General features: G+C 71.0%; 1 protein-coding gene across 3 annotated transcripts in view; it reads left to right on the forward strand.

Annotated features, from left to right (window-relative positions):
* Positions 1 to 360: 360 nt before the first annotated feature.
* The window catches only part of ZFPM1 (zinc finger protein, FOG family member 1), a 48,945-nt gene continuing 22,132 nt past the window's right edge, over positions 361 to 27,173 (forward strand). The window contains exons 1-3 of one of the 3 annotated variants that reach the window (XM_070061902.1): positions 361 to 611; positions 18,801 to 18,929; positions 20,869 to 20,985. In XM_070061902.1, coding sequence (XP_069918003.1) covers positions 18,815 to 18,929; positions 20,869 to 20,985 — 232 coding nt within the window. In that variant the 5' untranslated portion in view covers positions 361 to 611; positions 18,801 to 18,814. Of the gene's footprint in view, positions 612 to 1,064; positions 1,446 to 18,800; positions 18,930 to 20,868; positions 20,986 to 27,173 lie in introns of those variants that run through there. The other 2 variants (XM_070061903.1, XM_070061901.1) reach the window with 2 other exon arrangements.

Below are 27,173 nucleotides of genomic sequence, written 5' to 3' on the forward strand. Positions count from 1 at the left end.
GAGTCCGGGGCGGGCGGGGCCGCGGGGCGGGGCGGGGCCGCGGAGTCGGGGCGGGCGGGGCCGCAGGGCGGGGCGGGGCCGCGGAGTCCGGGGCGGGGCCGCGGGGCGGGGCGGGGCCGAGGAGTCCGGGGCGGGCGGGGCCGCGGGGCGGGGCGGGGCCGCGAAGTGCGGGGCGGGGCCGCAGGGCGGGGCGGGGCCGCGGAGTCCGGGGCGGGGCGGGGCCGCAGGGCGGGGCGGAGCCCGGAGTCGGGGCGGGCGGGGCCGCAGGGCGGGGCGGGGCCGCGGAGTCCGGGGCGGGGCCGCGGAGTCCGGGGCGGGCCGGACGGCGCGGGTCAGGTTGGGGGCGGGGCCTGAGGCACTTGAGCGTCCCGCGGGACCGAATAGGTTGCCTCGTCCCAGCCGGGCCCGGGACAAATGTCCCAGGGCCCAAGGAGAGGCGGAGAAGGCCAGAAGGCGACTCCCAGAGCCGGGGGCGGGGCCACGGCCGTGAGGGAGGAGCCGGAAGGGGTGGGGCCAGAGCGGTGAGGGTCGAACGAGGCTAAGGGGGTCAGAGCGGCGAGAGCGGGCGGACCAGCGCGGTGAGGAGGGAACCCACCACGGGAGACAGCGCGGTGAGCGGCTCAGCGTGACCGGCCCGGGGCCGGCGCGGGAATTCAGAGTGGGGGGCGGAGCCAGACCCGGGAGAAGCGAGGCCTTGCGGGGGCGGGCCCGGGCCGCGGGGGCAGAGCCGGCGCGAGAGGCGCCGCCAGGTCAGGGGCGGGGCCTGGGTGCCGTGGGCGGGGCCGGCGCGGGGAGAGGCGCCGCCAGGTCAGGGGCGGGGCCTGGGTGCCGTGGGCGGGGCCGGCGCGGGGAGAGGCGCCGCCAGGTCAGGGGCGGGGCCGGCGCGGGGAGAGGCGCAGCCTGGCGGGGCGGGACCTATGGGAGGAGAGGCGCAGCCTGGCGGGGCGGGACCTTGGTTCAGTGGGCGGGGCCAGCGCGGGGAGAGGCCCTGTCAGGCCGGGGGCGGGGCCACGAGAGGCGCGGCCCCCAGCGGGGCGGGGCCAGAGGCGCGGTGGCCGGCGACGCGCAGGGCCCGCCTGCCGGGATTCGCCCTCGCCGTGGCCGCGGCCGCCCGATCCGCCGCTCGCCGCCCGCAGGCTCCATTGAGAAAAGCCGAGCGGCGGCGGCGCGCGCGGGAGCCGAGGAGCCGGCCCCGTGCGCCGACAGCTGCGCCCGCAGCAGGCGGTGGCCGCCGGCCCCCGCGGCGGCTCCTGGGCCGAGCGCGGCGGGCCGGGGCCGCGGGCCGTGGCGGCTGCGGAGCCGGGGGCCGTGGGCATGAGCCGCCCCGCGGCTCTGCCGCGCGCCTGCCGCCCGCCGCCGCCCGCCCGAGGCTGAGGCGGCCTTGGAGGCGCGCGGCGCCGGAGACATGTCCAGGAGGAAACAGAGCAACCCCCGGCAGATCAAGCGTGAGTCCCGCGGCCGCGACCCCGCGCGGGGCGCGCCGCTGTCCCCTCCCCCGGGCGGCGGTGGGACGGGGGTCCGGCCCGCACCGCGATGGTGCGGCGATAGCGCGGCCCCGATCTGGGCGCCGATAAAGTTTAAAATATTCCATTCTGCAAGTCTCGTCCCGATAAGATCGCCCCGTCGGGACGGGCAGAAATTGTGATCTTATCTGGCGCGCTCGGCTCTCCCAGGCTTTGTATCCAGAGGGGGACCCGGGGGGCGGGCGCCCGAGGCCGGCGCGGGGCCCCTTGCCGCCGGCCCCCCTGGCGCCGCGCGCCCGAGGCCCCCGACCCCGGAGCGTCTCGGCCGCGCAGCCGGCACGCGGGGCCCTGGCGACCGCGGGGGCTGCGCGGAGCCCGGGACAGGTCGCGGGGACTGGGGCCGGCCGAGTTTTTCGCGGGTCGAGCAGTCCTCTCCCGGGCGGCCGCTCGGCCCCCGCGTTACTGATGCCCCACAGATAAGGGCGCCCTGCGCCAGGAAGCGCCGCGCCCCGGCCCACGCCCCTAACAACTTCGCGCCTCTGCAGCCAGGGCCACCTCCCCGGGCCAGACCCGCCCGGGAGGCGTTGAAGGGGGCAGGCCGGCTGCTCGGCTCCTGGCGCCTGGCCGCTGCCAGCGGGACCCCGGGTGCCCGTGCGTGGGCGGTCGCTGCACCCGGGTTGTCCGGAGCCGCGGCGCGGGCTCCGGTCCCGGTCCCCGGTGCAGGTGGGACTTGCTTTCCGAAAGTCGTCTTCCACCGAGTCCGCGCGAGTCTGGAAGCACCCACAGGTCCGATCTGCGCGCCTGCTCGGGTTTCGGCTCCCCCCTCCCCCCGGGCGCCTGTGTTCGGGTCTGTTCTCGTGTGTTTCGGCTGATGAGAAATGCAGATAGGGCGGGCAGGGAGAGCGCGGGTTGGGAACCGATCGCCAGGGCCGATAAGGCCGCCGCGGCGGCGAGAGCCCAGCCCGACTGGGTCGCCGCGCCGCTGGCGCTGGGGACGGGTACCTTGGCAGAGGAGGGGGCCGGAGCCGAAGGTGGCCCCGGGCGCCGCCCCGCCCCCGGCGGCTCAGTGCTGGCGCTTAGTGCCAGCGCCGATGGCAGCTGCGCCGTGGCCTCACCTGCGACCCGGCGGGCGTTGCGGAGGGGCGGGGCCGAGCCCTGGGGCCGCCGCCCCCCGCGCCCCCTCCGCGGCCGGGCGCAGCTGCCCGCGCCCCCAGCGCCTTTTGTTCGGCGCAGATAGATGTGCCGCGCTGATAGGGCGCGCACCGATGGCGGCGGCGATAGGCGCTTCCATTTATTAACTTCAAACGTGGGAGCGGGGGAGGGCGAGGCGGGAGCGCGGCCTTGGCCGGCCAGATGGCTGCTGCGATAGGCCGCCGCCCGGCAGGGCGCAGCCCCGGACCCCCGGCGCCCCCCGGCCGGCCCGGCTCTCCTCCCTCCCGGTTGATGTGAGCTCTGATAAGCGCTGGCCGGCCGGCCGATGGCGATCGCCAGGAGCGATAAGAGGCCTTATCTGCGTCCAGCAGGCCCGGCCGGGTCCGAGGCAACAGCAGCGGGGTGGGGACTGGGACGGAGGCGGGGGCTACCGGCTGGGGCAGGACGGGCGAGGGGGCCCGGGACCGGCCAGGCGCACCGGGAGCAGCGTGCGTCCTGGGGGAGCTCCCCCCAAACACGCTGAGTTGCCAAGAAGTTGGTCCCCCCCGCCTCGGGTGGTACGGTCCGTCAAAATGAAAGAAAGCGGACTTTGGCTGGCCTGGGAGGGGGAGGGGAGGCCTCCCCCAGACGTGTGGCGATGGTGGGGGTCTGTCACCCGGAGAAGGGGAGAGGGCTCCTTCCCTCCCCCCTCCTGGCCCTTCCGGCCGGCAGCAGGAGTAAGCAGCTTGGAGTTTTCTTGGAGAAAAAAAAAACTAAGGTGGTTTCCATGACTTGGAGGCGCCTAGGGTGTGGGATCTCTGGGGGCCCTAAGTCAGGGGGGAAGGGGGGCTGTGCGCAGCACAGGGTCCCAGCTGCTGCCCCAGGGCAAGGGAGGGCGAAGGGGAGCGTGGCCACTGGGGGCTGGCTAGGCCTGGGCCTCCAACTCTGAAGGATGGGCCCTGACTCGGGCTGCCGAGGGGGCGTGGCTGGGAGGAGGCGAGGCGAGGTCAGAAGGGCTCCTCCGTTTCCCTGTCTGAGAAATGGGCCTGGGACCGGATCCCAGATGCCCGGTGGAAAGCCAGGCCCCGACGGTTTCCGGCAGGAGCCTGGGGACTTGCCCGGCCTCCGTCCCCGCCCCGGCAGCTGCTCCGTGCTAGGCGAGGGTGTTTTTCACTCACTCTCAGAGTTTGATTAAACAAATTATTGGTAGCCGCAGGATGACTAATTCACTCCCGCATCAAAGCCGCCCGCCCGCTCTCCCGGCGGCCCACCACCCACCTGCGGGGCCCGGGCAGGTGCTCTGCACGGCGTCCCTCTCGGAGAAACAGAACAGCCGGGTCTGCCGGCCAGGGTCAGCAGGGGTGAGGGTCCTTCCTCCGGAGCCTGGTGCTCGGGCCTTGGGGCGGCCGCTCCCGGCGCGGCTCGGCACTCCCCAGGAGAGCTCGGGCTCTGGGGCCGCCTGCCAGGCCCTTGGGGGCAGCGCAGAGCTGGAAGGCAGGAAGCTTCCCTGGGCCTCGGGCTGTTTCCCGTCCGCCTCCGGCCTCAGTCTCCACATCTGTGAAATGGGCCTTCCCCTGGCCCTGCCCTCGCTGGCTCTGCCTGCCTCCTGAACTGTTCCCAATCTGTCACAGCCCCTGGGGAGGCTTCCCCGACCCTGCCGGGGCCTGCGCCCCAGGCCCAGTCCTGTGGGCTGGCCAGCCCCTCCCCGGGGGCCACCGGGAGCCCAGCGTGGCACCAGGCTCCGGGGATTTAAATGGGTCAGTTGGGGAAGAAAGGAGGAGGGAATGCGATGCCATTAATTGTGCCCCTTATCTCCTGTTTCTATGCCAACCAGACGTTCCTGGGGCTTGACGGGCTTGTGAATAATACTCCCGCGGGTCTATCTGCCACCGACAGGCCTCCTGGAGGCAGCGGTGGCCCTGCCGATGGTATCGCCCGCCCCGAGACCCAGGCCTGGGCCCGCGCGGGCTCCCAGCGGCCGTGCCTCCTGGTCTTCCTGGAGACGCCCAATGGCTCCTGTCCCCATTTCACAGAGGGGGAAGCTGAGGCCACAGTCACGAGCCCTTCTCTGGCCCTTGTCTCCTGCTGCCCTCTCAGGTTGAGGTGGGCCCCAGAGGGGGGACAGTCCGCCTTGTCGGGGCTCGGCGCCCCCTGCTGGGTGGGTAGGGGTGGAGGACCCCGTGGGCGAGGCGAGCCACAGCTGCAGGGCTGTGTCCTGGCCCGGCCTCACCCGGCTCGCCGCACCCTGGGCCCTCGGCCGGCCTCCGGGCTGCTCTGGTGCGGGTCAGGTCTCCACTCGTGGGCTCTGCTGTCCCCAGCTGCCGGTGGCCTCGTGAGCCGCGCTGCCCGGCCCTGTCCCCCAGAGTGGCCTGCCGCAGTGCTCTGTCCGACAAATGGCCGAGTGCACCCTTGGCATTAGGCGAGGGTGGCTCGGCACCCAGCTCTGCCACCCAGCGGCTGTGGACTCCGAGCAGGCCTTGCCCTGAGCGAGCCTCATCTCTCCCATCTTCAGAATGGGGATAACGAGCGCCCTGGGTGGGGCCGGGAGGGCCGGGAGGGCCGGGACAGGCGCCCGGGGACGGCGCAGCGGTGGCCGGCGGGGTGGCTCAGCGGGAGCCTGGGGCCGATGCTCATTTCCCACACGACGACGAGAAGGCCCAGGAGCCCAGGGTTCGAGTCCTGCTCCCGAGCGGCAGGGACGGGGCGGCAGGGCCCAGCTTCTCGGCCTTGCCCACGGCCTGACCTCGGAACGGCCGTGTGCTCATTCCCGGCCTGTAGACCGGGTGACACAGCCACGTCACAGCAGGCCCGGGGTCCTGGGACAGGTGCCGTGGGCCTCGATGAGCGCCTGGGGGTCTGGGGAGGAAGCGGGGTCACACCCCCCGCCTGCTCCTGCAGGGCCCCTTCCCGGCCCCAGGGCTTCAGGCGGGAGCTGGAGACCAGCACAGCGCCAACTGCCGTGGCCCGGAGCTTGTCCCTGTGCCCTGTGGCAGTGGCCTCTCCTGGCCCTCGGTGTCTGCTTTGTAGGCAGACATGGACCAGCGCCCCCCGGGCCCTGGAGCCGCCCGAGGCACTGCTGGCTGCTTTGTGGACACTTGGCCTTGGCCAGGGCTCTGAGTGGACACTCCCATCCTCCCTCCCTGGGCCCTTGAAGGCAGCTCCCTGTGTGCGCCAACCTGGGGTCGGGCTGGCCCCAGGCCTCAGCCATCATCGCTTCCCTGCCACGGGGGTCATTCAGCGGTTCCCATACTATGGGTGCTGGGCCCGTGGAGCCCAGGGTGGGCAGAGGTGTCTGGGCTGGTCCTGCCCAGCCCCGGCTGCCAGCCTCGTGGTCCCGCGTGGTCCCCAGGCCTGTGCAGTCTGCCCTCTCCCCAGCAGCCCCTGTTTGAGAAAGGCAGAGGCCCCTCAGGTGGCCAGGAATGCGGCCGCTGACCTTGACAGATAGGCGGGCCCTCCCCAGGCTGGCCGTGGCCTTGGGGCCTCGGCTTCCCCACCTCCACAGTGGGTAGTGGGCGGGCGAGCAGCTTCTGGGAGCCCGCAGGTGGTCAGAGCTCGGCCTGGCCCGGCTGCCCCTGGCTCCCGGAGCCCCTCACCCCGGCGTCAGTCAGCCCGGCGGGGGGCGCAGCTCCTGCCTGCCCCCTGCCCGCTCTCTCGGAGACGAGAGTTGGGGGGTGGCAGCAGGTCCCAAGCACACATGGCCCTGCAGTGGAAACAGGGCTTGGGTCTGTCCCTGGAGGAGGGTGCTGCTGGGCACGGCCCCTCTGGGGACCGTCCTGCACACAGTGATAGCCCAGGCCGGCGTGTGCGTGCGCGTGCACGTGTGCGCGTGCGCGCGTGTGTGAGCAGGGGGCTGTGTGTGTGGTGGTGACCGCCCGAGCCTCCCTGCGCTCTGTGGGGCAGCAGCCTGGCCCACGGTGGCTGCAGGGGCGAGCTCCTCGGCCCTGACGCGGCACATGGCCTGGGCAGAGCCACCTCTGACCACGTTTAACAGTGGAAGGGAGGAGGCCGGACTGCAGCCCTCCGCTGTCTGCGCACCTGCCTCGGAGCCTAGCTGTTCCCGCCGCGTGGCGTGGGCCTGCACGGGGCACTGCGGGTTCTCAGCCCGGCCTGGGGCCCAGTGGCCTGCGGCTGCCCCTCAGCTGTGCGTCGGCCTTCTCTGGCGTCCGGTGCTCAGCCTTTGTGATGGGAGGGCCGGGGAGGCTCAGGGCCACAGGGCCGGGGCGCCCCCCGACCCCAGCACCCGGCCTCCTCTCTGCGCGTTCCCCCGAGGGGCGCCACCGTGTGCTGGGCACCCGCCTCGGGCGCTGTAGCCGGGACCCTGCGCCTTCTGGCAGACTCCGAGGGCAGCTCTGGGACGAGCCCTGGGCACAGGTGGAGACAGGGAGGCCACAGGGGCCCCGGAACAGGACTTGAGGACGCCGCGGGGGGTCGTGGGGAGCTCCCTGCTTGTGCTGCTCCCTGGCTGGGACACAGGCGAGTCCCTGCCCTGTCGGCTGAGCTGGCCACAGCTGGTCCTCGGGTGAGACCCTCGTCCTGCACAACCCCAGGGTGCTGGAGCAAGCCGCCTTGGGGTCCCTCTCCCCAGGGGCAGAGTGTAGGGGCCCTGGGTGAGGAACCCGGGGGTGCGCCGTCCAGCAGGGCCGTCGCCACATGGCCTGCTGCCCTTAGCCCAGGCCAGTTCCCCAGCCGCACCTGCCTGGGAAAACTCGGGACCGCCCAGCCTGTGCCTCAGTTTCCCCTCCTGAGCAATCAGCCATGTGCCCAGAGAGCTCACAGAGGCAGCCTTGATGGTCGGTGGGCACCCGGGCCCTCGGGCTCCCTCTCCCTCCCCGCGCGGCCGCCGAAGGCCGGTCTGCCCGGCGCTGTCTCCCGTCCGGGCCTCTGGCGGGCGCAGGTTTCAGCTCCTGTGATAACTCGGAAAGTTGAACTGGCCCCATTACTGCGCTGAGATGGTTGGCGAGATACGGCCTTGATAATGGAGATGGCAGCGTCTCGGTGGCCGCGGCCCAGCCGCTCCGCCCGTTAACATTCCCCACCAGCATCCTCCCGCTATCTCCTCCATTTCCACTCCTCCCGCAGATAAGAATGGAAATTCTGACTTCATAGCTCACTGATTAAAGTGTCTGGATTTCTTGATAATGCACAGATAAATTATGTTTTTGAAAAAGAAGGTAGGGAGGAGGGGGGAGGATGGGGCCCTTGGCGGGGAGCCCTCGGCTGCCTCTCCTGGCCCTTGGACCCGGCTGGAACCACGGCGTCCGACCGGCGTGCCCAAGGCCTGCGGACGAGACCGTGTCCAGGGGCCCGGGCTGGGCCCCGGGCTGCGGGGTGCCCTCCATGGGGGTGGCCCAGGGTCTGGACTCAAACCTCTGGGGCCCTTTGCTGCGCCTTGGTCCTCTGCGTCAGGCGCGCCGCGTGCCTTCCTCCCTAGCACACGAGGGTGCGGGAAGTGTTGGGTGCAGCTGGTGGGCCGTCCCCTGGGACGCCAGCGTGAGTCCCAGCGACTCCGCTTCTGGTCAGCGTCCTGCGGACGCGCTGGCTCGGGTGATTGGGCCCTGACCTCAGGCTGCCCAGCCCTGGCTGCTGCAGGCAGTTGGGGCACAAACCAGTGGATGGAAGACCTCTCTGCCTGTCTCTGTCTCTTTCAGACACATCAGTTGAGGGCAGGCCTGTGCCTCTCTGGCCCTGTTGGCTCCCTGGTGCCCAGGGCCGGGCCTGGCTGTGCTGTAGGGGACTGAGCAGAGCCCGGTGGCCAGCGTGGAGGGAGGGGCTTGCCGGATTTCAGAAGCAGGGCAGGCTACCCAGCTCGTCTCCGCTGGTGCCCCGCTGTCCCACCTCCGAGGCCTGGCCCGGCCGCCACAGCCGCCGCGTGTGACAGTCGGCCCCAGGTGGGACTCGGTGCCGGCGCGCGTCTGTCTGGATAAAGCTGCCTCCTTGAGCTGATCCGAGATGCGGCGCTGATGGTGCGATGAGCAGCGATTAGGGCTGCGTGTGGCTAATCCTGCCGGGGGCGGAGGCGCCGCCGGGGGCTCTCGCGGGCACCCCAACCCGGGGTTTGTGTTTAAGCAGCTCTTGAGGAATGAGATTCTCAGGGACCCCAGGGCGGGGGGGGGGGCAGTGACAGCTGCCTTCACGGAGCCCTTGGCGTGCGCTGTGGCGTGGAGTGCTCCCAGCAGCCCTGGGAGGGGCCCCTGCACATTCAGAGAGGTTGGGTGACTCCCCAGGGTCGCACAGCACAGGGTGGGGGTCGCAGGAGGGAGTCTGGCCTAGAGGCCTGGAAGGTCAAGGTCAGGGCCTGGACGTTCTGGGGGTCTGCAGTGTGGCCCCCACCCCCGGGGGCCTGCGCCTCTGTTCAGGGGGCTGTGACTGCACGTGGCCTTCCGAGCTCGGAGGCCAGGGCCCTGTCCTGTCAGCGCCCCACGTGGTGCCCCGGTGTTTGCCCTGGACAGCCTCCGCCGGCACCAGCGTCTCCCAGATGGACGGTGTGGGAGTGAGCAGAGAGCAGGGAGGCTGACCCGTGGCTCTGTCCTGGCCACGACCCAGTTCCAAGCTTCAGTTTGCGCCTGTGAGGCACAGCCAGCTCCCCCGGCCCCGTCAGCGTGGCCCACCCAGGGCTCATCAGGGAAGGCGCTGAGCCAGGGGCCGGGCTCACCCCTCGTCCTAGCTGTGTGACTTGGGATGAGCCGCTGGGCCTCCCTGGCCTCACCCACAGAATGGGCCCACGACCCCCAGAGGGTGGCCAGGAGCACAGGCCCCGTGGGGCCCCGGCGCACTGCCCGTCGGGGTCTCCGGGCCGGACGCTGGACGGTTGGTGTCACCGCTGCCCTTCCTAGCTGGGGCGTGGGGGGCCGAGGTCCACACTGGGACTGGGGAGGTGGGGGTGCGTTCCTCCCGTCCTCGCCCCTAATGAGAGGGAAAGAAAGGGAACTGTGATGAGGAGGCCGATAGGCGGTGCGGGAGGAGCCATCGCCGTTATCCATCTGCCTGCGCTGCGGCTCTGCTCCCTTATCTCAGCCCACCAAAATGCCAGGAACAAAGGCCCACGCGCCCACTGCCCGCCATCCGGGGTCTCCATCGTCGCCTGCCCAGGAGGCCCCACAGTCTGTCCCGGCTCCGCCGTCCTCCCAACACGGCTGGGGCAGGTCCCCAGGCTTCGGCGCCCCAGGCCAGCCCCTGTGCCAGGGAGCCACTGTCCTCACCTGCTTGCTGGCGGCCAGTGGGGAGGGGAGGGCGGGGGAGCAGGAGCGGGGCTGCTGTGCCCCCCGCCCCCAGTGGCCAGCCTGCCCCAGGGTGACCCTGTTCACCCTCAGAGCCCAAGAGCCAAGTGGGGAGCCAGGATGTGGGCGTCCTTGAGGTTAGCACAGCTCTGGCTCCCAGAAGGGAACCCCGAATTCGAGACCAAGGCAGGGTTGGCCAAGGCTGCCAGCCCCACGCACCCCACGCTGCTCCCACCTCTGCTCCCGCGACAGCGCCACCCCAGGCCCGACGGTGCCCGCCCAGCTGCCCGCCTGAGCCCTCTGTGTCTGCCGTCTCTGTCCCCTGCCCACGTACGGAGCCGAGGCCGCGGGGTCTCAGGGTTCCCTGTCTGGCTGTGGCTCTTGGAGAACCCTGGGGTCTTCCAGCTGGCTGCAGACCCTGGGGGCTTGGCGCTGAGGCAGGCCTGGCCGATCGCCCACCGCACCCACGGGGCTCCCAACCAGAAATCAGCCACCGGCGTGGGCGTTCTCAGATGCGTAAGTGGAAAATAGCGGAGGGGCCAGGAGCCCCGAGCCTGCGCTCAGATCTAAGGGGAGGAAGTGGGGAGGGGCCGTCGGACCAGAAGCAGACGCGACCTTGGCCAAGTCCCCTCAGCTGCCTGGGCCTCAGCCCCACCCGCAGACCAGTGCCGGCGGCCCCCCGCCCTGGTGGTCCCTTCCCGGGCCGGCGTCCCCTGGGGGCCTTGCTCCCCCTCGGCGCCCCCACGTGGGTTCCTAGGTCTGCCCGTCCCTGCCCGTCTCAGCGGCCCGAGGGGAGAGGGCGTCAGCCCCGGGAGCACCCCTCCCCAGTGGGACTCCTTCCTTGCAGACCTCGGGGCTGGGGCCACCCTGGGCTTTGAGTGCCCCCTGCTTGGGAACAGGGTGATGGGCTGGCCGCTGGGTGTCCACTCCACGTTCCCCAAACATCGCGAGCACCCAGCCTGCGCTGCCTGGACCTCAGTGGGCGCCGAGGGGGGAGTCCCTGGCTCTGAAGGACTCAGAGTGCTGAGCTGAGGCTGCCCCGCTTCCCGCCACCTCCCGGCACCGCGGGGGGACCCCCAGGGAGCTGCAGGCTTGGTGGTGTGGAGGACCGGGCGTGATGCCCAGGGGAGCGGTTTCCCGGCGGTGCAGGTGGCCGGGAAGAGCAGCTGTGGCCGCGCGAGGACCCACGCAGGCCCGTCCGGCCTGTGGGACAGTGTCGCTTCCCTCGCCACCTCCTGGGCGGGGCCTGCGTGTGCTGGGCCCTCTCCCTGGCTCCCCTCTGCTGGGACCCACACTGCCCTGGCCAGCCCTGGGACCCGCACGCGCCGCCTCTGCCTCCCGGGGTCCCAGACGGGCGTGGCCTGGCCTGGTGTGGCTGCCATCGGTGCCGCTCTGGTTCTTGCTGACGGGTTGAGGCTACTGCGTCCCTGTCCCTGACAGCAGAGCTCAGTCCCCCCCTCTGGTGACAGGGACACAGAGCTGCCCGGGCCCCTCCCAGGGCTCTCAGGGTTCCAGGCGTACTCCTTTCTGGGGGCGTCCAGGTCTGTGGGAGCCATGGGGGGAGGGGCGTCCATGTCTGTGGGGGGCATCCAGGTCTGTGGGGGAGGGGCATCCATGTCTGTGGGGGCGTCCAGGTCTGTGGGAGCCATGGGGGGAGGGGCATCCATGTCTGGGGGGGTGTCCAGGTGTGTGGGAGCCGAGGACAGGAGAGGGGTCTGGCGGCTGTGCAGGGTGGCAGAGGGCGGGTTTTGGCGCCAGTGTTGGTGGGAGCAGAGGCTCTGTGGGCCCGCAGACAGAGCAGCAGGGCGGGTCCCTGGTGCGCTGCAGGTGCCCCCTCCCCCCCGCCTCCCTGGGTGCTGTGTCCGGGGTAGGGCCGGTGATCGGCGTCTCCAGATCCTCCCACCTTCCCAGCCGCGCCTCTGCTCGGAAACGCCAGGTCCCAGGAGGTGCACGGTGCCCCGAGGCCCAGAGCTGCCTGGTGACCTGTGGGGCGCCCTGGGCAGGAGGTCTGGGCTCAGTCTCTGCCGAGCGTGGCACCGGTCCCTGTCCCCCAACCCACGCCACCCAGGCCCCAGTCAGGAAGGATGGGTGACGGCCACGGGGCCCTTCTCCCCATGCTAAGGCCCCCAGGCCCTAAATCCTGCTGCTGCCCACGGGGCGCCTCCCACCCTGCCTGGGCTCACTGCCCCGTGGGGGCTGCCAGGGGCTCCTGTCCCAGTGGGGCCCCGGCGTGCAGGGAGCCGCGGCCTGCAGTGAGGAGGCCTTAGGCGCCCACCGCAGGGTCCCGTGCCGCCCCCCACCTCCCGATGCAGGGCCTGTCACCTGGGGCCCGGCCCCTCCGACCAGCCCTCTGGAGGGTCCCGGGCGCCCCAAGTACGTGCGCGGTGGGCCTCGTGGCAGCCCCCGCCTTCCCCGGCACCCGTAATCGGCTCTCGGGAGTGAAGCAATCGTGTGTAATCTATCAGCCGCTATCAGGCCCATCGCGGCCGGGAGTGGCCAGGCCCAGAGATGGCGCCAAGCGTCAGCGCTGATAAAGTTGCCGAGCTGAGCGGTGATGAATGTGGAGAGAGCGCAGGCCCCCGATAGGATGTGGGCTTGGCAGGCTCCGCGCCGCCTGAAACCAATCTCCCCTATCAGTCTGCTTTCTCTCCCTCTCCTCGGCCTTGCCCTGCCCAGGCCCCTGGCCCTGGGGACCGGGACGGGGGCCCAGCCTGCTGGCCCTGGCCGGAGAGAGAGGGCACGCTCGGGGCAAGGGGAGCCCTGCCTGGAGCTGGGGGGCTGCCTGGAGGCGGCGGCAGGTCCTCCGCTGCGGGCCCAGCGTCCGCCCCGTCCTCCAACTCAGCTGCTGACGGTGCCCCCCCGAGGCCTCTCAGCCCACCTGCCCTCCCGCCCCCCCGCGTCCAGGCCTGCGTGCCGCCTCCTCCAAGAAGGCCTCGTGACCCCCGCGTGAGGCCAGCCCACCCCCCACAGCTCACGAGGACCAGCCCACCCCACACAGCCCACCCCACACAGCCCACCCCACACAGTGCCTGCTCTCCAGGGGTCAGCCCACCCCACACAGCCCACCCCCCACAGCTCACGAGAGCCTGCCCACCCCACACAGCCCACCCCCCACAGCTCACGAGAGCCAGCCCACCCCACACAGCTCACAAGAGCCAGCCCACCCCCCACAGCCCACCCCACACAGCTCACGAGAGCCAGCCCACCCCACACAGCCCACCCCACACAGCTCACGAGAGCCAGCCCACCCCACACAGCCCACCCCACACAGCTCACGAGAGCCAGCCCACCCCACACAGCCCACCCCACACAGCCCACCCCACACAGCTCACGAGAGCCAGCCCACCCCCCACAGCCCACCCCCTGCAGTGCCTGCTCTCGAGGGGCCAGCCCACCCCCCACAGCCCAACCCATGCAGCACCTGCTCATGAGAGGAGTCCCGGTGTCATCGGAGGGGCTGACGTCTGGGGCCTGACCTCTTCGCAGCCCCCGGGCGGTGTCAGAGGCCTGAGCCGTCCGTTGTACCTCTCGGCTGGCCCTGAGCAGGCGCGTGAGCAATGGCCTCTGTCCCCTGTGCCCAGCAGAGCTGGTGCTGGGGGTCGGGGGCCCTGTGGCTCAGCCTGACCCCAGTGAAGGGCGCCCAGGCCCGGGGACGGCCAGAGGGGGGACAAACAGGAAGGGGCTGCAGGGCCGGCCCGGGGCAGGGAGGCACTCAGTGCGATTGGTTCAGCCCCTTGCCTCAGTTTCCCCATCTGTTAAATGGGTGTCGCCGGGTTGGGGAGGTGGCTAGGGCAGCCGCCAGGTCTTGCTGCCGCTGCCCGAGTCGAGGGCAAACGAGAGGCCCCAGCACCTCTGGGGTCATTTCCCCCTCAGGGGTCCGGCGCACCCCAGGCCCCTCTGTAGCCGCTGAGTCGCACTCACTGGGGAGGGGCCGGGCCCAGGAGGGGGCCCCGTCTCGCGTCATCTCAGCCTATGCAGGCCTCGGAGACCCTGCAGGGCCAGCCTAGGCCGACCGGATGCCAGCACGGCGCAGGGTCACGGGTGCCTCCGGCCATGGTTGGCAGCATGGCCCCCACGCACCCCTAAACCAGGGGCTTAGGCCCGAAGGCTGCTCTCAGGCCCGGTCCTCGGGAGCCCTACTGCGTGCTGGGCACGCGGCTGCCGCTGAGAGGAGGTGGGCTTGACCACAGCCCCCGCGGGGGGAGCAGGCGAAGGGTCTGGGTGAGGCAGCGCCCACGGCCTGGGCCCGGGAAGGTTTGGCTGCGGAAGGCACTGGCGCAGAGAAGTGGGCGTTCCTCGGTGAGCAGGACCGGCAAGGCCGAGGGGGACCGGTGTGGACAGCCCCTCGCGCTGCATGCCGGGGAGCCCGCACGGCGGCGTCCAGGGGCAGGGGAGGGCCCGAGAGCCGCTCCTTCCGTCGGGCTGAGCAGGCGGATGGCAGGGCTCCCCACCTACAGGGTGCAGGGCTCCCCACCGTACAGGGTGCAGGGCTCCCCACCGACAGGGTGCAGGGCTCCCCACCTACAGGGTGGCAGGGCTCCCCACCGTACAGGGTGCAGGGCTCCCCACCTACAGGGTGGCAGGGCTCCCCACCTACAGGGTGCAGGGCTCCCCACCTACAGGGTGGCAGGGCTCCCCACCTACAGGGTGCAGGGCTCCCCACCGTACAGGGTGCAGGGCTCCCCACCTACAGGGTGGCAGGGCTCCCCACCGTACAGGGTGCAGGGCCCAGCGAGTGCTGCTCCTCTGGGCTTCGTCCAGTCCCTGGAGGGAGACCCAGGGAGTGGGCGTGGAGAGCAGCGAGGCGTCCGCCGGCTGTGGGCCGGGGCACGGCTGGGCCAGCCCAGGGGCGCGTGGGGCAGCTGGGGCCCTGGCGAGGGAAGGCCGTGGCGCGGCCCCGCCTTTGCCTCCTGGTGGGGTCAGCTGGAGGGCATGGGTTTTACTGGGGTTGCGAGCTACGCCACACCTGTTCTCTGCGGATGCGATTGGCTGTGTCTAGAAGGTTCCGAAGCCCGGGGTAGCCGCAATAGCTCCAGCTCGTCAGACCCTGGGTCCCTGCCATCGGCGCTGCCCCCGGATAGCCACCCCCAAGCCGGCCCAGACGGCACCGGCACCCACGCTGGGCTCCAGGGCTGGTCCTCCTGGAGCTCACAGGGCCATAGCTGTCCCAGCCGACGGACGGGGGCCTGAGCAGAGGCCGCCAGGGCCTGAGGCCCAGCTGTGCGCTCTCGGGAGGGGGCGGTGAGCGCCCCGCTGCTGGGAGGACGTGAGCTCCATCTGGAGCCAGTGGCGGACAAGTGGAGATGGCCACGCTGCCCAGGCCTTCTGTCCTGCGCCCACGCCCTAGCCCGTGACCCCGTGTCTGGGCGAGGCAGAGAGGGGGCATCCTGAGGGCCACCAGGGGCAGGGGCATTCAGGCAGACGCCAGGCTCTGGGGACGTCGCCCAGGTGACCTGGGCCCGCGGGCACCTGCTGTGCGGGCGGGGGCACCAGGCCCTCAGTAGAATTGTGTACAAAGGACTTCTCTCGTCCTCAGGGCTTGGCCGGCCGCTGGGGGCTGGGGCCTGGGGGCTGGGGCCAGGGCGGCCAGCGAGCCAGCTTCCCCCTGTGCCTCCACTTACCTGGTGCCAGGGTGGACGGGGAGGGGTCGCGGCCACAGGGCGGCAACCCCAGCGCAGCCCCTTCTGCCAGGGTCGCCCTGCCTGCCAGCCCAGAAATGGGGCTTTGACCGGGTCCGCCTGGGGACCTGGGCCCAGCCCCCACAGGGGGCGCGTGCCCTCCCCACGTCTGTCCCCGCCGTGGCCCGGCGGCTGCAGCCTGGTGGGAAGGCTGGGGTCTGTTGCTATTTTCTGTCTCTTCTCAGGACCTTATCTGGCCGCTGTGTGCTGCCCAGGGGCCAGGGGCTCCCTGGCAGTGCCGGGCCCCCACCCATCCACCCGCTGCCCAGGGCCAGCACAGCCAGGAGGCCCAGGCCTTCTGCCAACGGAGGGGCACTCTCCACTGCCCGCCCACCACCCTGGCTGGCTGAAGGGTCGCAGCCGTGGACAAAGCAGTGCGAGGAAGCAGGCCGTGGGGAGGAGTGCCCCCAGCAGCCCCGCCCCGTGCGGGTCTCACGCACCGCTTCCTCCAGGGAGCCCCCCTTGACCACACTCTCACACTCGAGCTTTCGGCCTCGAGCCCCGGGTGTGGGACACTGGGGCAGGACTGGATGAGCTGAGCGACTGAGTGGACGGGAGGAGGCCCAGCCCGGTCTGAGCCGCCCGGGCGGGTCCTGCGCCTGTGCCCTTCCCTGTGGAACACTAACAAGAGGGGCCTCCTAGGAGCCGGCCCGGCACGGGGGGCGCTGCGCCCTGAGCCCCCTGCCCCAGCAGGAGGGACCCTGGCCTTCAGCAGGACCCTCAGGCCCGTCCGGCCAGCCCCACCCCAGGAACCAGTTTTCTGAGCGGCTGTGGCTCAGAAGAAGCCCCCAGCGCCGGGCCGTCAGAACGGGGGGGGGGGTCGGGGGGGAGGGGGCTCCTCCGGCCGTGCGGAGCCAGACTCCGTAATTCAGTTTAAAGCATGAAAAAAGGGAGTTGATGAAATTCCGCTATCAGTGCTGAGCCAATATGCAAAATATCTCACCCCCAATCAAATAGCTATTATGTTTCCGTTTCCATCTCGGCGTCCGGCTTAATGAGCAGGGGATGGACGCGGGCGGGCGTCTGTGCACCCTGATAACCGAGGGGCTCTGGGCACTGTGGGGGCTGCGCCTGGCTCGGCCTGGCCACAGCGGCCTGGCCCCTGGACGCCCCAGGCAGGTGCACGGCCTTGGGCACCAGGCTCTGCAGCCTGGGTGCTGGCCAGGCCACAGCGCAGCCCTCAGGGCAGAGCAGGGGAGGGGCCCGGCCACACCAGCCTGGGGAGGGCAGCGTGTCCCCCGCCACCCCCACTGGTTGGGAGCGGGTCGATTGCCTTGCTGGGCCTCACTTTACTTACCCATAAAGTGGGCATGGCCCGGGCTGCTCTGGGGGGAGGGGTGTTAGGCCCATCCTCGGAAGGCGTCGCGGGCCCCCACCCCCACTGGCTGAGACCTGAGCCCCCAGCTGACAGCCATGTGGACTGGAAGGCGGCATCGCGGCTGCGTGGGGAGAAGGAGTTGGGGGGGGACGTCGTGCGACGGTGCTGAGCGCAGGGTCTGTACTCAGTCGGCACTTAATAATGGCACTTGCCCATCCCTGCCTTTCTCGGAGCCTGCTGGGCCTTTGGTGTTGATGACGGGGACGGCTGCCGCTTGTGAGGAGGAGGCGGGGCACAGTGGCCGCACAGCGAGGGCCACGTGTGCATGTGTCAGCCCCCTGGCCGGGTCCCCGGGGCCTGGGCAGAGGGGAGTCCCCAGTGCGGCTCCGGGCGTCTTTCTGAGCGCAGGCCCCAGGCGGGCCGGGCGGGCTGCCCCGAGCCGCCTCCCAGCGTGGGCTCGGGCTGCACTGGCGCGGCGGCCTCCCGCGCTATCAGAGTCGGTCTACTCGTGCTGGCGCTGCGGTGGGCGGCGCGGCGCTCTGCACGCTCATCGCCTCGGCTTTGTGTGGGCTGGCGCCTTTGTTCCGCTCCAGCACGCACCCAGGCCGCCCTGGGCGTCTGAGGCCCACCTGGGTGGGACCCCGAGAGCCGGGGCCAGCTTCCTGGGGCTGTAGCGGGGGTGGGGGGCTTATGGATGTCCCCCTAGCATCAGCCAGGCCCGGCCTCCCTGAAGGCGGTGGCTTCATACCCATTTGCCAGGGCGGGTAATTGAGGCTCTGAGGCCCCACAGCCGCACGCCGCCGTCAGCTCTGGATGGGCCTTGGGAGGCGGAAAGGCCTCTGGAAACGGTATGCCGGAGGGCTGGCCCTGTGGCTACAGCTTTCCTGCCACAGCCAGGGGCGGGTCACCCCGCAGCACCACGTGCCCATGGGGGCACACTGCAGGAGGCTGGGTCCCGTGGTGAGCCCAGCCCCCACGGAATTACGAGCCCTGAGGGGTCCTGGGGGCCGAGGGCTGGGCCCAGGGCAGGACCCCAGCTGCAGAGTGACCCTGGCAGGACGCTCTGGGCTGCCCCACGCCTGCCCTCCTCAGCCTCTGTGCCAGCAGCGTGGTGCCCTTCAAGCCCTCCCGGCGGCCCGCCCCTCTCTGCCACCCTCCCAACCACCCTGTGGGACTCGCCGCTGTGTTCGGCTGGGGCGCATTGCTGTGCCCTGTGTCCCGCTGGGAGCCGTCCATTTTCGCCCAGTGTCCCCTCGGCCACCGGCCACAGCCGCGTGTTGAGCCATGCCCGGCTTCGTTCTCCTGGCAGCACCGGCAGAGGCCTGGGGGCTCTCCCAGAGGGTCCCAGCGACGCGGTCGGCCCCGGAAGCTCCGCTCCGCTCCCAGCCCAGCCCTCCCTCTGGCTCCTCCACCCCAGACACCTGCGTGTGCCCGGAATTCTCGGCCTGGGCTGCCTCTTCCCTGAGCAGGCGTCTGAGCCAGGAGGCTCTGCCCCTCCCCCGCGCTGCAAACCCAGGCTGGGGGTGGCAGGCCCCCGCTGAGACGGGACCCCCCCCCCAGGTCTGGGGGCCTACAGAGGGCACTGCCTCCTCCACATGGTGGCCAGGTGCCACCCAGCTGTGCTCGGGGCGCAGCCCTAGCCCTGGCTCATGGGCAGCCACTTGGGCGCTGGCCTGGGCCCCCCTCCCCTGGCCTGACCACACCGCTGGAACGGAGAGGGAGGGGCTGGAGAGCGGGGGCAAGCCCAGGGGCGTCCAGCCTAGAAGGGGCCCACCCCTGTTCCCACGGCTTCCAGTGTGGTGGGGGGCAACCCAGAGAAGGGCTGGCACCCCAGCCTTGGCCGGAGTGGGGTGCTAGGTCCTCTGTAGGGCAGGGAGGGGCAGGGGAGACCCCAGCTTCAGAACGGCTGCACCTCAAGTCCGAGATCACACGGACCTGGGCCTGTGCTGGGAGGGGGTGGGCTCCTCATGGGTCCCCCCGGCTGTGTCCGCAGGTTCCCTCGGAGACATGGAGGCCGGAGAGGAAGCCCAGGCTACGGACGCCACCCTCGCCGAGCGCGAGGCCGCACAGCCGGAGCCCGCGGCCTCGGGGGAGGCCCAGCCCCCAAGCCCGTGCAGAGCAGGTGAGTGGGGCGGAGCCCGCCGCGCACCCTTCCCCTCCCCAGCCAGGCCTCGCAGGGTCTCCTCCCTGCTGGGCCTCAGTGGCCATCTTGGGGTGGCCTGTTCCCTGGGGGCCATGGCGGTGTCCAGGGAGGAGGGGAGAGGTACGCCTTCAGCCTCCGTGGACAGACAGGCTCTCACAGGGAGTGGGCTTCCGGCCTCCGTTTACAGCTGTGGGATGGGGCCGCGCCGACCCATTTCACAGCGTGAGGTTTGATGACTGGCCCAGGGTTGCACGATGGGCGAGTCGCCGGGGCATGGGACCCAGGCTGCACCCAGCTGCACTCGGCCACCTGCCTCCCCTCCCCTGCCCCAGCACCTCTGCTCTCCTTGGACCCTCCTGGGGCCAGAGCACCTCCCGGGCTGAGAACAGGCCTGGGAGTGCCCACCCTCACCCCAGGAGACCCCTGTGGGGATCAGCTATGCCCCAGACACCCTACAACAAGCGGCCTTGCTGAGATGGAGGCGCTCGGGGGGGCCGGTACCCTCACCCCTGCCTTCCATGGGGACACTGAGTCTTGGGGGACAGCACCTGTTCTGGGGTGCCTCTGGCTGGCTGTGGGCTCCTCCCACTTCTGCTTCCACTCGCGTACGGGGGGTGGCCCCACGCCTGTACCTAAGACCCTTTGCACACAGTCTGACTCTCTCTAGTGGAGTGGCCAGGCCATGTGGGAGGATGGACAGGTGGGCAGTGATGAGACAGAGACCCCAGGGTGGTCCACAGGGACAGGTGTGCCAGGCGGTGGCACCAGCAAGGGCGGTCGCCCTGGGGCAGGATGGAGGGTGGACAGAGAGAGGTCTGGGGCTGGGGGGTGGAGCCCCCAGACAGACCTGGGTCCCAGCAGGAGGGCGCCCCTTTTCCTGGCCCCCCACCCGCCCAGCACTTTCCCGTCTGAGTGGCAGGGTCTCTGCTGGAGGAGCCACAGACTGCAGAACCCACAGCCTCATCCCCGGCCCAGGAGGGCAGCCAGCTCCTGGGCCACGTGGAGGGCCTGGGCCGGCTGTGGTTCCGGCCCCGGAGCCTGCACAGCCCAGGGTGCGGCAGGTGTTGTCCCTCTGCCCTCAGGGCCTGGGCCGCAGTTCCCGCCTCTGCGAGCGAGCGGGGAGGCGGCCGCCCCCATCCCCGGCTGTTGCGGTGTCTCGGGTGCTGGGGGGGTGCGCTCCTGGGGGCCCGGGGCTGAAAGGGCAGGTGGTGTGTGCCGGTGGACTTTGACCAGCCAGCTTCCCGGGGAACCAGGCCCTTTATCTGATTTGGGAGCTGGGGCTGCTGGGGCGGGGGTGGGGCCAGGGAAGGAGCTGGAAAGAACAGCCAGGGCCGCACCTGGCACAGCCGCGGTGATAGCCGATGGGCGCGATAAGGCGGCGCGGGGGCGCTCAGCCCAGGCGGGTCCAGCGCGGCCTGCGCAGTGGCCGGGGCTCACATGCCAGCCACTTTGATTTATAGCCAAAAATAATAGGACTTTTATACTGCGCGATTGATTTATTTGATGTTAATCGCGGGCCTTATCTCCGGTATTAATAGTCTGCGGGGCGTGTGACGTCACCGAGGGGCTTTGCTGGGAGCTCACCGACTGGGGGCCGCTGTGGCTATCAGCCCAGCCGGGAAGGCAAATATGCCCTTTGGGCTGGAGTTGGTGCAGGGCCGGCGCGGGAGCCCGGGAGCCGAGGCCATGCGCGTGCCCGCTGGCCTGGGCGTGCCCCACACAGCCTGTGCCGCTCCGGCTCCTGCGAGCGGCTGGAGCAGCCGTTGCCGCCATCACCGAGGGCTGCAGGTTCTTGGAGGCTCCCCCAGCCCCTCCTGGTCCAGTGAGCCGGGAGGGGGTAACCTGGGGCTGCCCACTCGCCCCACCCCCGGCCCAAGGGCGGCCCAGCAGGGCGGTGACGCTGCCTTCCTCTCCACAGACACTGGCCCGCCTCCGCCGCCAGCAGCCCCCATGTCCCCAGGAGGCCCCGAGGAGATGGAGGGGCCGGAGCCAGAGACGGCATCCCGAGAGAACGGCAGCCCCTGGAGGGGGCCAGGTAACCATCGGGCGGGCCAGGGTCCACCAGCGTCTCCCCCGACCCAGGCGCCCCAGGGCCCCGACTGCTGGGAGCTGGCGCCTAGGTGCTTGGGTGGCCGGAGACCCGCTGGTCCAGCCAGCAGTAGGATCATGCGTGTGCGACACCCCAGGCCCCGTGTGCAGCCGACGCCTCTGGAAGATCCCTCCCCGCGAGGCGGCAAGGAGCCAGCAGGGTGGCTGGGAGTGCCGTGCTGGCAGGAGCCGCGGGGGCCGTCCCGGCCATGTCCCTGGTGCCCTGGGCAAGTGCTGGGGTTTCCTGGGAAGCAGGAGAGGACCCCCGCGCTCCTGAGCCACGTGTGAGACAGGGACAGGGCTCTGTGCTGACCCACCCGGTCGGCCCTGGGCCACGGTGTCCGGCCTGTCACCCCCGAGTTCGCGGCTGGCCCGAATGCATGTCCCACACGGCCACCTCCCTGGGGACCGTGGTGAGGGGCGGGCAGGCGGGTGCCGGGTGCCTCTGCCTTTCCTCATTGGCCAGCAGCTCCACCCAGGGAGCACAGGCCACCCTGGAGCCTTTCCAGGCTGCTCTGTCGAGAGCCGAGAGCCAGAGCTGGAGGCCAGGGGGAGGCGGCTGTCCCAGCAGAGGCAGGTGGGGGACGCCGCTGGTCCCTGTTGGAAGGCAGGTGGGACAGAGGACCAGCGCCTGCGCCAGGACGTCATAGACCATGGGTACTTACTGAGCACCCAGCCCACAGAGCAGCGTGCCGTGGGCTGAGGACGCCAGTGAGACTCCGGTCTGTGCCGAGACACAGGTGCCAGGAAGCTGCGTGCTGGGCTCTCACCTTGCCGGGGCAGGAGTCCCATTCTCCCTTGGGGTCCCCCGGGTCTCCTGACTGCCCTGTGGGCCACGAGTGTGCGACCCCAGGCGCCTGGAGAAGAGTGGGCGATCTGTTAGTGATGTCTGCGGCATGTGTCGGGGGAGACGTTGTGGCGTGGACGGAAGCCAGCAAGAGCAGGGCTCGCCTGGGGGCCGCGGCCCACATGGTGACCCCAGACCGTGACGCCGGGTCCACTGAGCCCCTGCACTCAGCCGACGTCCTGGGTGAGCCAGCGCTGGGGGCCTGCCGGGCCCTCGGGGCCACCCTCTGCTGCAGGAAGGGCTGCGGGCGTGTGGACGTCCTCCAGCACCTGTGGCAGACGGGGGAACGCAGCATTGACGCTGGCCACACACGGGCTCCGGGCTGGGCGGGGGCCCCGCGGCCTGCAGCGTCGGCCACCCATCCCAGCGTTGTCAGTGGATGCTGGGGCCACAGGGACCACCATGTGCCTGTGGGACCTCCTTGGGCAGTGCTCACGAGACCAGCACAATGGTGACCCCCGCACAGAGCAACAGGGGCCACGTCCAGGGTCGGGCAAGGGGCTGCAGAGCCCATGCTGCCATCAGCATCCATGATCACCTGTGGTCATCTGAGACGGCCGTGTCCTCACCCCTGCCCCTGAGACGGCCGTGTCCTCACCCCTGCCCCTGAGACGGCCGTGTCCTCACCCCTGCCCCTGAGACGGCCGTGTCCTCACCCCTGCCCCTGAGACGGCCGTGTCCTCACCCCTGCCCCTGAGACGGCCGTGTCCTCACCCCTGCCCCTGAGACGGCCATGTCCTCACCCCTGCCCCTGAGACGGCCGTGTCCTCACCCCTGCCCCTGAGACGGCCGTGTCCTCACCCCTGCCCCTGAGACGGCCGTGTCCTCACCCCTGCCCCTGAGACGGCCGTGTCCTCACCCCTGCCCCTGAGACGGCCGTGTCCTCACTCCTGCCCCTGAGACGGCCGTGTCCTCACTCCTGCCCCTGAGACGGGGAAGCAGCTGCTTGGGGCCTGGGGCCCGGGCGTGCCGGCTGGCCGCGTGGCTATGCCCCCAGCTTCCTGCACTGTCCATGCCTGGGGGCTGGGGCACCCGTCAGCCCCGCAGTGGGCAGCGATGGGCTTAGATAAGCGGCCGCGGGCAACCGCCACGGCAGCCACCGCCTATCACACCCCACGCAGGCCGCACTTATCGCCCAGGGAGGCCAGGCCCTTATCTCCTGGGGGCCCAGGCCGGGGGTGGGGCATCAGGGCCCCAAAGCAGCAATGCGCCCAGTGACCGGCATGGCAGCCAGGGTGTGGCAGGGATGCACATCCCAGCTGCTGTCCCCGTGGGGCCAGACCCCGCCCTCCTCCCCGCTCCCCTTCCACGTCACTCCTCATCTCTCCCTTGGTTTCTCTCCCACTCCCGTCTCCCCCAACTCCCTCCCTCCTCCTCCCCTCTGTCTCCTGTTTCTCTGTGTCTGTCTCCCCCACCGCCCCATCTCCCTGTCTCTCTCTCTCCCTCCCCCGACTCTCTCTCTCCTCCCTTCCCCCTCCTCATCTCTCTCCCCCCTCCCCATCTCTCTGCCCCATCTCTCCCTCTCTCTCCCCCGTCTCCCTCTCTCTCTCTCTTTCTCCTCCTCCATCTCTCTCCCTCTCTCTCTCTCTTTCTCCTCCTCCATCTCTCTCCCTCTCTCTCTCCCCCCCCGTCTCTCTCTCTCTCCCACTCTCTCTCTTCTCCGTCTCTCTCTCTCTCTCCCCCCTCTCCCTCTCCCTCTCCCTCCCCCCCTTCCCATCTCTCTCTCTCTCCTTCTCCCTCTCCCTCTCCCTCTCTCTCCCCGTCTCCCTCCCCCCCCACCCCGTCTCCCTCCCCCCCCACCCCGTCTCTCTGAGCCAGTTTCCTTATCTCTGGGCTGCAGCCTCAGTGGCTTGGGAATGCGTGCAGGCCCCGCCCCTCGTTGCCTGGCTTGGGGACCCTGCCACGAGGTCTTGCCTCCCTGGGCCCCAGTGCGCCCGGCACCGTCTGCTCTGGGGAGGTGACTGGGCCCTGTCTTGGGTGAGGTGGGACCCCCCCCAGCACGGAACTGACACCCAGGGCTTAGCCCTGCATGTGCTCAGCCAGTGCCGGACACCCACTCGGACACCCACTGCCCCATGCAGATGCCCATCCCAGAAGATGGGCAGCGGCAGCCCAGGAGAGGAGGGGCCACAGACCCCAGGAGGCACCCACGTGCACCAGCCCCCTCGTCCCCGTGGACGCCATGTCAGGGTTCCCCCCGTGTGGCGCCCACTGTCCCGGGGGCTCGGTGGTTTCTCCGCCTCCCAAGGTCTCGGACGCCGTGGCCGTGCGTGGCCGTGGCCGTGCTCTGGGGTTGCTGCTTCCCGAGGGGACCCAGCCCCGCCGAGCGCCTCCGGGCCGGCTGCTTGGCCTCTCCTGCCTGTATGCTCTGTCTAGGGGGAAGGAGGGGCTTCCTCCCCCATCCCGCCGACCATCTCTGTCTCGGGGGCAGACCCAGGTCCCAGCCATGCTGCGGTGCCCCACTCTGGGGCACAGAGGGTCAGGCTGGAGCAGAGGCCCACGGAGGTCCCGTGTGTGGCGAGCGCTGCCCGAACAGTCCCTCTGGCCAGGCCTGAGTGGGCCACAGCCCCTCCCTGTTTGCTCCTGACCCGGAGCTCTGTGGGAGAGGGACTGCCCTGTGCTGCTCACCGGGGCAGCAGCTGCGACCGCATGCAGGGGACGCCCCAGTGCCCTGCCCCGTCCTCATGGCCGCCCTCATTGCCGGTCACCATGGAGGTGGCTGGGCAGACAGCAGCCGCACGAGAACGGAGGCCTGTACCTCGGGGCCCACGGCTCCCCCAACTCCGGGCTCCCGAGGCCTGTCGACCACCTCACAGCCACGTGTGGTGTCCGCCGGGCCCAGGAAGCAGGGGAAGGAAGGGATCGGAGCAGCCAGATGTGCTGTGGGGTCCCCTGTCCCCGGGGCCGGCCTCCGCGCGGGGGGCAGGGGAGCTGGCACTTGGGGTCCACCCCGCCTGATGCCGCCTTCGCTCCCCTGAGCAGCCCCCGCGCCCCCGTCTGCCCCCAGCACCAAGTGAGGCTTCCCAGCTGGCCGGCCTCCATCTGTCCGGGAGGCAGTGCGGGTGCCCAGGACGGGGAGGCGAGCAGGCGGCCCGGGGCTCCCGGCTCCGTGGGGTGGGGTGGCGAAGGGCAGCCTTGCGGCCGGCCCAGGAAGGCAGCGGTGCCCGGGCCTTCGAGCCCAGGGCGAGGGCGTCTCGGGCTCAGGCCCCCGTCCATCCCCTTGCCGTGCCACTGTCTGGCCAGGAGTTCTTCCCCAGTCACCACTGCTCACAAAGCGAAATCCAGCTGGGCAGAGCCTGGCCTGGGGCAGCCGTGAGGAGCAGGAAGACTGTGGGGGAGACCTCCCCAGGGGCAGGGCACGGCCAGGACGCAGCGCGGCTGCCGCAGCGTAGACCGGCCTGGCTGTGCACACGCCCCGCGGCGCGGCACCCTGACTGTTGCTGCCATCCCAGGCCTGGCAGGGTTCATGGTTCCGGAACTCCCTGGAGACAAGCAAGAGGCCCAGGAGAGCCGCCTGCACCCCTACCCAGCATCCACTGTCCTTGGGGGTCAGTGTGGGCGCCCACCTCCTGGAAGAGCTTCCCGTGGGGAGCAGGGACTGGCCTGGGGGGGTGAGAGGGAGAGCAGGGGTGTGGGGAGTGGCTGGCCGCTGACCTCGGGCCCAGGCTACAGTGAGGACAGAAGGCAGAGCCTGGGCCAGGCTCACCCCCACCCTGGCAGCCCTGGCCTGCCGCAGGTGCCTCTGCCCATCGGGTCCCGCCTGCCACAAACTGGCTCGTGAGGGCCAGGGTCTCCTGCCCTCACCCTGACTCCAGGGCACAGGGGCTCCTAGTGTCAAGGGCTGGGGCTCCCCAGAGCTAAGACGGGGGGACCCCCTGCGCCCACGGCCCCTGCCTGGGACAGGACCTCCGATGGAGCTCACCGGGGCCTGACCGCTTGCTAGGGCACAGCGGAGTGACCTTGGGCTGGTGTGAGAGCGCTGAGCCCCTCTTACGAGGGCTGCTGTCAGCCCTCTCCCTGCCGAGGGAGACAGGCCCGCAGGGTGCGGCGCCCAGCCCGCTCGGCCCTCAGCGCCCGGGAGCCTCCGGTCGCTGCCGCAGCCCGGCAGCCAGCACCTGGTGCTTGGTCTTCGGAGGCCTGGAAGGGGGCCCCTGCGGCCCGGAGCTCCTCCTTGGTACCCCTCCTGACAGAGCGGGTCGGCCAGACACGGAGGGATGCCGTCCTCCCTGGCTCTGTCCCACGCCCCGTCCCGAGTCCTGGGGGCAGAAGGGGGAGGCCTCCGCTTCCCTGCAGCCCTGCAGGTCGGCATCAGCCACAGAGGCCGCACCAGCAAGCGCAGGCCTGGCACACGCTGGGGGCGGGGGTGAGGGTGTGGCCCGGGGCCCAAGCTTCTCGTGGCTCCAGCGCTCTCCACGCTGGGCTCCTGGGAGGGCCGGGCTCGGTCTTCCTGGCCGTGGAATGGGGCTGTTGACGCGCATGGGGGCTGTGGTCAGCACCCTGGGCGCGTGGGCAGGAGGCGGCTTGAGGGGCCGGAGATGCTGGCTGGCGGCCCTGGCCGTGGAGCCTGGATGGGGCGGGTGGCCGGGCCGTCCAGGCCATGCTCCTGTGACTCAGCGCGGGCCGAGTTATCGTGCGCTGGGCGGTGGCGCGGCAGGACGGCCTGTGCTGACGGACAGCCGGGAGACAGCCTGTGTGGGCGGGAACATCACTTCGGGGCTCTGTTATCGCCCGGCTGGCGCTGCAGTCCCAAGCCTATTTGTCTTAGACTAACAGGCGGGGGAGGGGGCGCTGGCAGATGACGGGGTCAGCCTGGGGTCAGCTGCTGGAGCAGGAGCCCCCCCTCCCGGGCGTCCCCAGGGGAGGCCTCACCGCCCCCTCCAGGGGGAGCTGATGTCTGCCGAGCCCGAGCCCCTGCAGGGACCCTGCGGCTACCTTAGGGGCCTGGGTCTCCTGCACGTGGGCGTGACCTCATGTCGGGAGCCGGCCCGAGGAGGCAGGGAGGCCAGGGAGTCACGTGGAGACAGGGCAGCGGGTCTGTGCGGGGGCCAGGGTGGGCCTTGCCGGGCCAGCAGACGGAGCCTCAGGAGGGCCCGGAGGACGGCGGGTGGTGTGCAGGAGGGGCAACTTACCACAGGGCTCCAGAGGGGGGGCTGCCTTGGAGACAGGCTTTGTAGTGGGGGTGGGACCCAGGCCTGCGTCCACCCCAAAGCTCAGGACAGCCCTCCCAGCCAGGCCCTGCGGACAGAGCCAGAGACCTCGTGGGGGCCGGCAGGGGGCCTAGAGCCTCT

The sequence above is a fragment of the Oryctolagus cuniculus genome, chromosome 18 (genome assembly GCF_964237555.1).
Source record: "Oryctolagus cuniculus chromosome 18, mOryCun1.1, whole genome shotgun sequence".
NCBI classification, from domain to species: domain Eukaryota; kingdom Metazoa; phylum Chordata; class Mammalia; order Lagomorpha; family Leporidae; genus Oryctolagus; species Oryctolagus cuniculus.